The sequence below is a fragment of the Mauremys mutica genome, unplaced genomic scaffold, assembly GCF_020497125.1.
Source record: "Mauremys mutica isolate MM-2020 ecotype Southern unplaced genomic scaffold, ASM2049712v1 000557F_np12_obj, whole genome shotgun sequence".
In the NCBI taxonomy this organism is placed as follows: Eukaryota; Metazoa; Chordata; order Testudines; family Geoemydidae; genus Mauremys; species Mauremys mutica.
In genome coordinates, this window is record NW_025423004.1 from 45995 (window position 1) to 57500 (window position 11506).

Genomic DNA, 11506 nt, shown 5'->3' on the forward strand with positions numbered 1-11506 from the left:
GTCTGTCCCATCCTGCCCTGGCATGTAACTCCGCCCCCTGGGTGTGCCTGGCCCTGCCCCCTGTCTGTCCCATCCTGCCCTGGCACGTAACTCCGCCCCCTGGCTGTCACGTCCTGCCCTGGCACAAAGCCCGACCCCCTGGGTGTGCCTGGCCCCACCCCATGGCTGTCACCTCCTGCCCTGGCATGTAACTCCGCCCCTTGTCTGTCCCATCCTGCCCTGGCACGTAACTCCACCCCCTGGGTGTGCCTGGCCCCACCCCCTGTCTGTCCCATCCTGCCCTGGCATGTAACTCCACCCCCTGGGTGTGCCTGGCCCCACCCCCTGTCTGTCCCATCCTGCCCTGGCACGTAACTCCACCCCCTGGGTGTGCCTGGCTCCACCCCTGGCTGTCACCTCCTGCCCTGGCACAAAGTCCCACCCCCTGGGTGTGCCTGGACCCACCCCCTGGCTGTCACCTCCTGCCCTGGCATGTAACTCCACCCCTGGGTGTGTCTGGCCCCAGCTCCTACCTGTCACCTCCTGCCCTGGCGTGTAACTCCGGCAGGGGGGCTATTCCGTGGGCCTAGGAGGTAAATCCCGTCCAGCCCCTGAGCAGAGGGGGTGGTGCTGGGACAGCAGGTGCCACTCACTCACAGGCTCTGATTTTGGGGGGCAAAGGGAGGAATTGCCCCCCCCCACCCCAGCCTGGCAAGAATGAGGTGGATTTTCCAGCACTGGCTGCAGCCGGCCCCCCCACCCCCCCCGATGGGGGGGGGGGGGGAGAGACGAGACACAGACGCTTTGGCCCCATTGAAACCCAGGGCTTTGAGCTCCCCCTCCAGCCAAACTCAGGGGGCACCATGGGCCAGACCCCCCCTGAAACCAGGCCCCCCCCTTGTGCCCGGTGCTGCCCAGCACCCTGCCTCAATCACACCAGCCATGACAGACACTTCCCCCCCCCCCCCCCCCCCGGGGCAGGCTGCATGGTCCCCCATGAGATCAGGGCCACAGAGCAGGCCCCGGGTTAGGACAGGAAGTGAACACCCCGGGGGTGGGGGCGGATGTGGAGAGACACCGGGGTTCCCCCCCAGAGCAGGTCGCAGCAGGAGACATGAGCCAGAGCTTCGTATTAAACTTCTTTTATTGAGGCTGATTAACAAATGGGGGGGGGCAGTGACCCCTTGACAGCAGGGCGGGGGAGGGTGAACCTGGAGAAGGGGGGGCTAGTGAGTGACCAAGGACACCCCCCCTTTGCCCGCACCCCGAGAGCTCCGGCAGGGAGGCGACAGGGGGGGTGCTGGGGCGGGGGGCGCAGCTCCCCCTCCTCCAAACAGTGGGGGGCGGGGCCAGAACAGGGGCATCGCCCCTGGCAACAGCTGCCCCACAGCTGGGGGGGGATGACGGGAAGCAGACAGCTCAGGGTCACCTCAGCCAATGAGAAGGCAGCAGGATACTGTGCCCTCCCCCCCGCAGTCACTCACCAGCCTTTTTGACCTAGGAGAGGCCAAACAAGGGGGGGGGGCCTGCAGGGGGAGGGGGCAGAGTGTCTGTTTTCTGCTGGGGTTGGGGCACCCCCCCCCCCTTACAGAGGGACCTGAGAGCTGCAGGGACTTTGGGGGGCTCTGAGACCCACAATGGCCAGGTTTTTTGGGGGGAGGCTTCCCACCCCGCTTGTGTCAATTTCTCTCCCGCCCCTTTAAATAATCCCCCCCCCTTCCTCGCACCCCTGTAGTGTTCCGAGCACCCCGGAGGGGGGGGGCCGCGGGGGGAGGGGGGGGAGATCAGCTTCCAGAACCAAACAAAGACCAAATTAAAAGGATTTTTGTTCTGTGGGTTTAAATCCCCCCCCGGGGGAGGCTGGGGGGTGTTGGGGGGGGCTGAGCCACATGGAGCCGGTTTTGGGGGGGGGGTCGCAATTCTCTCTGGTTCGTAGTAAAAGTTGCTGCCGCTGCCCTAGAAAAGGAAGGAGCCGTTATGGGGGGGGGGGGGCACGGCCTAGCCCTGCCCCCCCCAACCCTTGCCAAACCCTCCTGCCCCCGCAGCAGCCAGGCCCCTGCAGAGGCTGGTGGACCCGCTTCCAGGCTTGGCTAGCAAGACCCAGAAGTGGCCCCCTCCGACCCCCCCCCCCGCAATACCCCCCCCAGCACCCACCTGTGGTTCCTTTATTTAGCCATGGCTTTGATGGCGACAGCAGCTTCCTCGGTCATGGCGGACAGCACGGTGATCTGGGGGGCGAGGGGAGGAGGGGTCAGGGGGCCACACTTGGTAAGATCCTGCTTCCCCCCCCCCAGCTCCCTTCCTTTGGGGGGGCCAGTCGCTAGATGCTACTGGGGCAAACAGGGCCCCGAGTTCTAGTCCCAGCTGGTGGGGTGACCCCGGGCAAGTCACCGGCCGCCCCTCCGTGCCTCAGTTTCCCCATCGCGGGGCTAGCGTTGCCGAGCGCCTCCGCGAGGTGCTTGGAGATCCGCTGCTGGAAGATTATTGTAACCGGGGTCACGGCGCAGCGGCGCTGCCTGACTTTGCCGAGAGCCTGTGCCCGTTGCCGAGACTGAGCAGCAAAGGGGTGTTCATGCCCTGCCCCTTTGACCTGGGGGGAGGCCCCCCCCCAGCACTGCCCCCCCCGCCCCCCCTTACCAGGATCTCTTCTCCGCAGTCGTATTTCTGCTCAATCTCTTTGCCCAGGTCGCCCTCGGGCAGACGTAGGTCCTCCCGCACTTCCCCGCTGTCCTGGAGGAGGGACAGGTACCCGTCCTGGATCCCGATCAGCTGCAAGGCAAGGGTGGGGGGGCCCTTAGCGCCACCGCGGGGTTCAGCCGCCCCCCCCCGGCGCCCCAGGGTGCCCCCCCCTTACCTGGAAGTCGTTTCTCTTGATGTTGGGCACGTCCATGTTGTGGGTGGAAGGGCAGATATCTTCGTATTTCTTCCCGGTGAAGATGTCGATGCCGACCAGGTGCACCTGGGGGGGGAGGCGGGACAGTCAGCCTGGGAGCCGCCCCACGGCGCCCCCCCGCTGCCCCCCAGCGGCAGAGCCCCCTACCTTGGCGTGCCCGTGCTTGCCCGTCTTGGAGGTGGACATCTCGACGATCTTGCAGGGACGCCCCTTGAGCACCACGAAGCCGTTTTTGCGCAGGGCCGAGCACTGCATGGGGAAGGTGGCGGAGGCCCCGGCGTCGCCGGTCTCGAAGTCCAGGTCATCGGCCATGGTGATGGGGCGTGAGAGGAACTGCCGGGGGGGGGGTAGACCAGGCCGGTTACAGTGGCACCCAGAGACCCCAGCTGAGATCTGGGCCCACCCCGCTCCCCCAGCAAACCAGGGCTTAGGGACCCCTCCCCTCAAATCTGGGGCCCACCCCCTCACACCAGAGCTGACGACCCCTTCCCCCCATCACACCAGGGCTTACACAGACCCCTCCCCCCCATCAAGATATGCCCCCCCCCATCAAACCAGGTCTTACAGACCCCCCCTAATCACACCAGGGCTTATACAGACCCCCCCTCCCCCAAGATCTGCCCCCATCACACCAGGGCTTACACAGACCCCTCTCCCCCCCCAGATATGCCCCCCCTCACACAGCCCCCTTCCCCCAATCACACCAGGGCTTGTGCAGACCCTGCCCTCCCCCCAGAGATCTGGGTCCCCCACCGCACCAGGGGCTACCACAGATCCCTCCCCACCACACTGGGGTGCCACAAACCCCTCCCCCCCAAACCTGGGGCCCATCCCATGACCCCAGGGAGAACACAGACCCCTTCCCCTCCCCCAAGATCTAGCCCCCCTCCCCCACCACACCAGGGACTCCACAGACCCCTCCCCACCAAGATCTTCCCCCCCCATCACACCAGGGGTTCCGCAGACCCTTCTGCCCTGAGATCTGCCCCGCCCCACACCAAGAGACACTCCCTGTCCCGGAGCATTAACCAGACACAGGGGGGTGGAACGACAGCGCCTAGGCCCCGTCCATAATCGCCCCCCCCCTGCCTCCCCCAGGCAAGGGGCAACCTAGAGCCCTCCCCCCCCGACCCAGCCACCGCTCCCTCAACCTGGGCTTAGCTGGGTTCAGACCCTCCCCGATCCCGCCGCGAGCTCGGAGGCAGGGAGGGGGGCCTGGCACCGCGACTCCACCTCGAGCCTGCCAGGGCACCAGGCTGCAGCCAGCTCTGGGGAGAGGCGGGAAACGCCAGGGTCTGGAGTGAGGGGCACTGGCAGAGCTGGGAGGGGCAGGGGGCTGCGGGTCGGGAGTGAGGGGCACCGGCAGAGCTGGGGGGAGCCCAGACCGGGCTAACAGGGGGGCTAGCGGGGGGGGGAAGCCCAGGCCGGGCTAGCGGGGACTCACACACTGGAGCCCAGAGCAGCGCTGCTTTACAGAGGGACTCGACTCCCAACTCTCCCCCACAGCCACCCGGTGCGCGCAGCAGCCGCCCCCTCCTGGCCAGCAGGGCCGGGTGCCCGGTAGCCCCGGCCCCCAGATTCGCATCAGGAAGCAGCAGCCCCAGGGGATTTCCCCTCCTCCAGGGAGCCCCAGGCACAGGGCAGACGGCCAGGAGCCAGCCGCGGGCACCAGCCTGGGGAGGGACTACTAGCCACCTCTTAGGGTGCAAGAACCCAGGAGTCCTGCTTCACAGCCCTTCCTCCTTAGGGAGGGGAGTGGGGGCTGGTGGTTAGAGCAGGGGGGGCTGGGAGCCAGGACTCCTGGGTTCTCTCCCCGGCTCGGGGAGGGCAGTGGGGGCTGGTGGGTTAGAGCAGGGGGGCTGGGAGCCAGGACTCCTGGGTTCTCTCCCCGGCTCTGGGAGCGGTATGGGGGCTGGTGGGTTAGAGCAGGGGGGGCTGGGAGCCAGGACTCCTGGGTTCTCTCCCCAGCTCTGGGAGGGGTGTGGGGGCTGGTGGGTTAGAGTGGTGGGGGGCCAGGAGCCAGGACTCCTGGGTTCTCTCCCCAGCTCTGGGAAACCCCCCTATTAAGGGCCGATTCGGAGAACCCTGGTGCCCTCATTTGAGGTGACTCCCAGCACCTGTTCTCCGGCTCTGCTCCCATCTCCCCCTCAGTCAGGGACACCCCCCCGCCCCCCAGAAAGCAAGTCAGGACATGGGTCCCAGGCCTGGATTCCCCCTCCCCTCCCCACGGCGTGGAGGAGGGGACCAGATGACTCATCCCTGACCCGGGTTCAACCAGAGCAGAGGCGGCGGCCAGGTCTGCTTGCCAAGCGCGGTGACAGGCCAGGAACGGCTCCACGCGGCCGGTTACAGAGCAGGCAAGTGCCCCGCAGGGCCCGCTAGCCACGGGGGCGGGGGGGGGCTGTTTCTCCCCCCCAGCCAGAGCCTGAGGCAGGCTGCTGGGAGGGTTCACGGTTCCCCAAGGCACCAGATCGGGGACGGGGCTTTTCCGTTTCGGTTTAATTACCTCCCCCCCCCCTCCCTCGCGCCCCACTCCCACCCATAACTGATTAGCACAACTGCTCCCCATAGCTCACGCTGGGTGACAGCCGGGCCGGGCCGCTCCACACACGTGCTTCCGTCTGCAGCTGGCAGGGGGGAGGCAGGAAAAAAAAAAAAACTCCGGCAGCTGAGAAATCGGTGAAAAGTTCCTGCCCTGAGCGCCGGGGAAGGAACCAGGCCGGCTCGGCGGCCCCGGCAGCTCCCTCCCACACGCGGCGCCGGGGCCCTCCCTGCCCCACGGCTCTGCCCCATGCGTCAGCCAGCCACCTAGGCCACCGTACAGCCCCCCCTTGCACCCCCAAACCCTGCTGCAGATTCCAGACTGCCTCAGTTTCCCCCTCCTCACGCTAGAGGCCTCCCCCCAGCACGGAAGGGAGCGGTGACTCCCCCAAGAAGAGGGGGGTCTAAGACACGATGCAGGTCCCGGCACCCCCCATTCTCTCGACCCAGAGTCTCTTTTAAGCAATGCAGGCCCAGCCACCAGCACTCAGGCCTTCTCCCTTCCCTGAAATTGGGGGGCGGGGGATCTCCAGACCCATTTGGGGGGGGCAGGGGGGAGATCTTCCTTACAGAGGGAGGCAAGTGTCTCCCCCATCTATCGCCCCCCGTTATGTCCTGACCTCACTCCCTGAACCCCAGAGGCTTCCCCAGATCTCCCAGGCAGCCCTCTCCAGGGGAACCCCTCCCACACCCCAATGGGGGTTCCCCCCACCCCCAACCCCTCCCTGGGAGATGGCCAGTTCAGTCCCCACAGCCACCCCCCACCCAACTCTCCTTCCTCCCCTCCCATTCCCTAGGGGGATCCCACCCACCCCCAAACCCTTCTATCCTATAGGGGAAAACCCACAGAGATCACCTCCAATCCCCCACCCTGCTAAGGGGACCCCTCCCCCAAATCCTCCTCACTCTAGGGCAACCCACGGTCCCCCTCACCCCCATTAATTTCCTCCAGGGCAAGGCAACAGCCATTGAGAACCCCTGCCCTCTGCGCCCCACTGTACGGAGACCCAAGCCCCCCACCGTCCTCATCCCCTCCCCACTCTGCCCCCACAGCTAATCCAAGGGCCTCCTCCCCCCACAGCTAACCAGGTCTCATTCCTCCCACCAGACCCCATCGCCCCAAACCCCTTCCCTTAGGAGGACCCTCATCTCCCCTTCTTCCTGCCCCCGCCAGGAGGAACCAAGGGCCGCCCACCGGATCGCTGCTTCTCCTTCCCTCTCCATGAGGCCCACCTGCCCACCCCCCACAGCAAGACCCCCCCACTACTCCCAGAGGAACCCAAACTCCCCCTCCATGCTTTTAGGGGATCCCCTAGCCCTTAGGGGGCCCCAGACCCTCTCAGCCCACCCCCCAACCCCCCCTCTAGCCCTTAGGGAACTCCACTAGCCCTTAGGGGACCCCAGCCCACCCCAACCCTCCAAGCCCTCAGGGGACCCCAACCCCCCTAATCCCACTCCAACCCAGCACCCAGCCCTCAGAGAACCCCAACCCCCACCTCGAGCCCTCAGGGAACCCCCCGAGCCTCCCCCACTAGCCCTCAGGGAGCCCCCAACCCCCCCAGCCTCCCCCACTAGCCCTCAGGGGACCCCAACCCCCCCTCAGCCTCCCCCACAAGCCCTCAGCCCACCCCCAACCCTCCTTCTAGCCCTCAGGGGACCCCAACCACCCTCAGCCTCCCCCACTAGCCCTCAGGGAACCCCCCCAGTCCTCAGGGAACCCCAACCCCCCTCAAAACCTCAGGGAGCCATTAGGGGACCCCCAACCCCCTCAGCCCACTCCCAACCCCCCTCAAGCCTCCCGCACTTGCCCATAGGGGACCCCAAACCCCCTCAGCCCACTCCCAACACCCCCCATAGCCCTCAGGAAACCCCAACCCCCCCTCAAGACCTCAGGGAGCCCCTCAAGCCTCCCCCACTAACCCTCAGGGAACCCCCCGAGCCCCCCCCAAGGGACCCCAACCCCCCCAGCCTCCCCCACTAGCCCTCAGGGGACCCCAACCCCCCCTCAGCCTCCCCCACAAGCCCTCAGCCCACCCCCAACCCTCCTTCTAGCCCTCAGGGGACCCCAACGACCCTCAGCCTTCCCCACTAGCCCTCAGGAAACCCCCTTAAGCCCTCAGGGAGCCCCCAACCCCCAACCCCCCCCTCAAGCCCTCAGGGAGCCATTAGGGGACCCCCAACCCCCTAAGCCCACTCCCAACCCCCCCCCCACTAGCCCTCAGGCGACCCCAACCCCCCTCAGCCTCCCCCACTAGCCCTCATGGAACCCCCCAGTCCTCAGGGAACCCCAACCCCCCTCAACACCTCAGGGAGCCATTAGGGGACCCCCAACCCCCTCAGCCCACTCCCAACCCCCCTCAAGCCTCCCCCACTTGCCCATAGGGGACCCCAAACCCCCTCAGCCCACTCCCAACACCCCCCATAGCCCTCAGGAAACCCCAACCCCCCTCAAGCCCTCAGGGAGCCCCTCAAGCCTCCCCCACTAACCCTCAGGGAACCCCCCGAGCCCCCCCCAAGGGACCCCAACCCCCCCAGCCTTCCCCACTAGCCCTCAGGGGACCCCAACCCCCCCTCAGCCTCCCCCACAAGCCCTCAGCCCACCCCCAACCCTCCTTCTAGCCCTCAGGGGACCCCAACCACCCTCAGCCTTCCCCACTAGCCCTCAGGAAACCCCCTCAAGCCCTCAGGGAGCCCCCAACCCCCAACCCCCCCCTCAAGCCCTCAGGGAGCCATTAGGGGACCCCCAACACCCCCCATAGCCCTCAGGGAGCCCCCAACCCCCCAGGGAGCCATTAGGGGACCCCCAACCCCCTCAGCCCACTCCCAACACCCCCCATAGCCCTCAGGCGACCCCAACCCCCCTCAAGCCTCCCCCACTAACCCTCAGGAAACCCCCCCAGTCCTCAGGAAACCCCAACCCCCCTCAAGACCTCAGGGAGCCATTAGGGGACCCCCAACCCCCTCAGCCCACTCCCAACACCCCCCACTAGCCCTCAGGCGACCCCAACCCCCCTCAAGACCTCAGGGAGCCCCTCAAGCCTCCCCCACTAACCCTCAGGAAACCCCCCCCAGTCCTCAGGGGACCCCAACCCCCCCCCTGAAGCCTCCCCCACTAGCCCTCAAGGAACCCAACCCCCCCCCTCAAGCCCTCGGGGGGGGCAACCCCCCTCAGCCCCCCCCCAGCCCTCAGGTGATCCCCCCAGGCGCCCCCCCCCGGGCCAGGCCTCTCCACGCGGTGTGGGGCGGGGGGGAGGGGCGGCGCGGCCTGGCCTCCCTCGCGCGCCGCTCCCCCCCATTCCCCGCGCGCGCGCGACCGGGGGGGGGGTTGTCCCCAACCGCCCCTCGGCCTCGCTCCCGCGCGCACGGGGCCAGCCGGCGGCGCGCGCACCCACCCGCACACACACCACGCGCGCGCGCGCGCACTCACCCGACCGCGAGCTCAACCGCCGCCGCCGCCGCTTGGCTTCGCTCGTGCTGTGCTCTGCCTGCTGCAACCCAGCCCGCAGTGCGCACGCGCACTTATGCCGCCCCACACCCAAACGAGGCGGCCCCCCGCCTGACAGCGGCGCGAGGGGGGGGGGGGGACGCCCACGCCGCAGCGCGCCTGCGCCGGAGGGCGCCGCGCCGGCGCCGCGGCGACAAGCCGGCCCGGCGGCCACCGCGGCGCAGGCGCGCTTGGGTGAGGGCCGCCGCGAGAGCGGCGAGGCCCCACCCCCTCCGCACACGCCGGCCAAGTCGCATGAGCGCTCCCCGGCCACCCCGCGCGCCAGGCCGACAGTGCGCATGCGCAGAGGATCGCGGCCGGCCCCTGCACACATACTGCCTCGATGCGCATGCGTGCCCAAGACACCTTGCCTCGTTCCAGCCTGGTAGCCATTCAAGGCCCATGCGCATCCGAGAAACGCCTGCCTCATCGCCTCGCCGCAAAACGCTCCAACGCGCATGCGCAAAAGAGCCCCCCCCCCATCTCCATTGATTATTACCCCGTGCCCATGCTCCATTCCACCGCGCTGGGTTCTCTACTGAGCACGCGCGCAGTGATCCACGTGCACCATCTCCCCGACCCTCCACTACGCACATGCGCACTTCTATCCGCCCCTACGGGCTGCCCTCCGTCAACCCGTTGGGGGAAATCATAGAGCGGGACCCGGGAGGAGAGAGAGTCCCACCGCCGGGGGGTGGGGGTGAGGCGGCCATCTTGGAAGCCGGGTGGCCGCCATGGTTACCATAGCAACCGTGAAATTGCGCCTCTTTCGTCGTTACAGATGTACATTTATGCAAATTAGTTCATATTAATGAGGCTACTTTAATAATACAAATATGAACACGCCTCCTGAAAGGATTCGGGGTGTTTTACACCCCCCTCCCCGCCCCCCTGAATCATCCCCTCCCCCACGGGGTCACCCCCACCCCCCTGGGTCGCCCCCCTCTCCCATGGGGTCACCCCCTCCCCACCCCCCTGAATCATCCCCTCCCCCACAGGGTCACCCCCTCCCCGCCCCCCCGAATCATCCCCTCCCCCACGGGGTCACCCCGCCCCCCAGGGTCGCCCCCCCTCTCCCATGGGGTCACCCCTCCCCGCCCCCCTGAATCATCCCCTCCCCCGTGGGGGTCACCCCCGCCCCCCTGGGTCAGCCCCTCCCTGCCCCCCTGAATCATCCCCTCCCCCATGGGGTCACCCCTCCCCGCCCCCCCGAATCACCCCCTCCCCCATGGGGTCACCCCTCCCCGCCCCCCTGAATCATCCCCTCCCCCCCGGGGTCACCCCCTCCCTGCCCCCCCCGAATCATCCCCTCCCCCGCAGGGTCACCCCCACCCCGCCCCCCCAATCACCCCCGCGGGGTCACCCCCTCCCCGCCCCCCTGAATCATCCCCTCCCCCCCGGGGTCACCCCTCCCCGCCCCCCAGATTCACCCCCCCGGGGTCACCCCTCCCCGCCCCCCTGAATCATCCCCTCCCCCACGGGGTCACCACTCCCCAGAATCACCCCCCCGGGGTCACCCCTCCCCGCCCCCCCGAATCATCCCCTCCCCCGCGGGGTCACCCCCTCCCCACTCCCCAGAATCACCCCCCCGGGGTCACCCCTCCCCGCCCCCCTGAATCATCCCCTCCCCCGCGGGGTCCCCCTCCCCGCCCCCCCGAATCATCCCCTCCCCCGCGGGGTCACCCCCTCCCCACTCCCCAGAATCACCCCCCCGGGGTCACCCCTCCCCGCCCCCCTGAATCATCCCCTCCCCCGCGGGGTCACCCCTCCCCGCCCCCCCGAATCATCCCCTCCCCCACGGGGTCTGCCCGTCCCCACTCCCCTAATTACCCCGTCCCCCGCGGGGTCACCCCCTCCCCGCCCCCCCCCGAATCATCCCCTCCCCCATGGGGTCACCCCCTCCCCACTCCCCAGAATCACCCCCCCGGGGTCACCCCTCCCCGCCCCCCCAATCACCCCCATGGGGTAACCCCTCCCCGCCCCCCCGAATCATCCCCTCCCCCGCAGGGTCACCCCTCCCCGCCCCCCCGAATCATCCCCTCCCCCATGGGGTCACCCCCTCCCCACTCCCCAGACTCACCCCCCCGGGGTCACCCCTCCCCGCCCCCCCAATCACCCCCACGGGGTCACCCCTCCCCGCCCCCCCGAATCATCCCCTCCCGCGCGGGGTCACCCCTCCCCGGCCCCCGAATCATCCCCTCCCCCATGGGGTCACCCCCTCCCCACTCCCCAGAATCACCCCCCCGGGGTCACCCCTCCCCGCCCCCCCGAATCATCCCCTCCCCCATGGGGTCACCCCCTCCCCACTCCCCAGAATCACCCCCCCGGGGTCACCCCTCCCTGCCCCCCTGAATCATCCCCTCCCCCACGAGGTCACCCCCTCCCCGCCCCCCTGAATCATCCCCTCCCCCACGGGGTCATCCCTCCCCACTCCCCAGAATCACCCCCCCGGGGTCACCCCTCCCCGCCCCCCTGAATCATCCCCTCCCCCGCGGGGTCACCCCCGCCCCCTGGGTCAGCCCCCCTCTCCCATGGGGTCACCCCCTCCCCGCCCCCCTGAATCATCCCCTCCCCCCTGGGGTCACCCCCTCCCCACTCGCCAGAATCAC

The 11506-nt window shown here is 68.6% G+C and overlaps 1 protein-coding gene across 3 annotated transcripts in view; it reads right to left on the reverse strand.

Annotated features, from left to right (window-relative positions):
- Positions 1-1105: 1105 nt before the first annotated feature.
- The window catches only part of EIF5A (eukaryotic translation initiation factor 5A), a 13964-nt gene continuing 3563 nt past the window's right edge, over positions 1106-11506 (reverse strand). Inside the window, exons 1-7 of one of the 3 annotated variants that reach the window (XM_045000658.1) lie at positions 8841-8939; positions 5449-5499; positions 3020-3205; positions 2834-2938; positions 2617-2748; positions 2134-2207; positions 1106-1935 (exon numbers count right to left, since the gene is read on the reverse strand). In XM_045000658.1, coding sequence (XP_044856593.1) covers positions 2145-2207; positions 2617-2748; positions 2834-2938; positions 3020-3184 — 465 coding nt within the window. In that variant the 5' untranslated portion in view covers positions 3185-3205; positions 5449-5499; positions 8841-8939 and the 3' untranslated portion in view covers positions 1106-1935; positions 2134-2144. Of the gene's footprint in view, positions 1936-2133; positions 2208-2616; positions 2749-2833; positions 2939-3019; positions 3206-5448; positions 5500-8840; positions 9002-11506 lie in introns of those variants that run through there. The other 2 variants (XM_045000657.1, XM_045000660.1) reach the window with 2 other exon arrangements.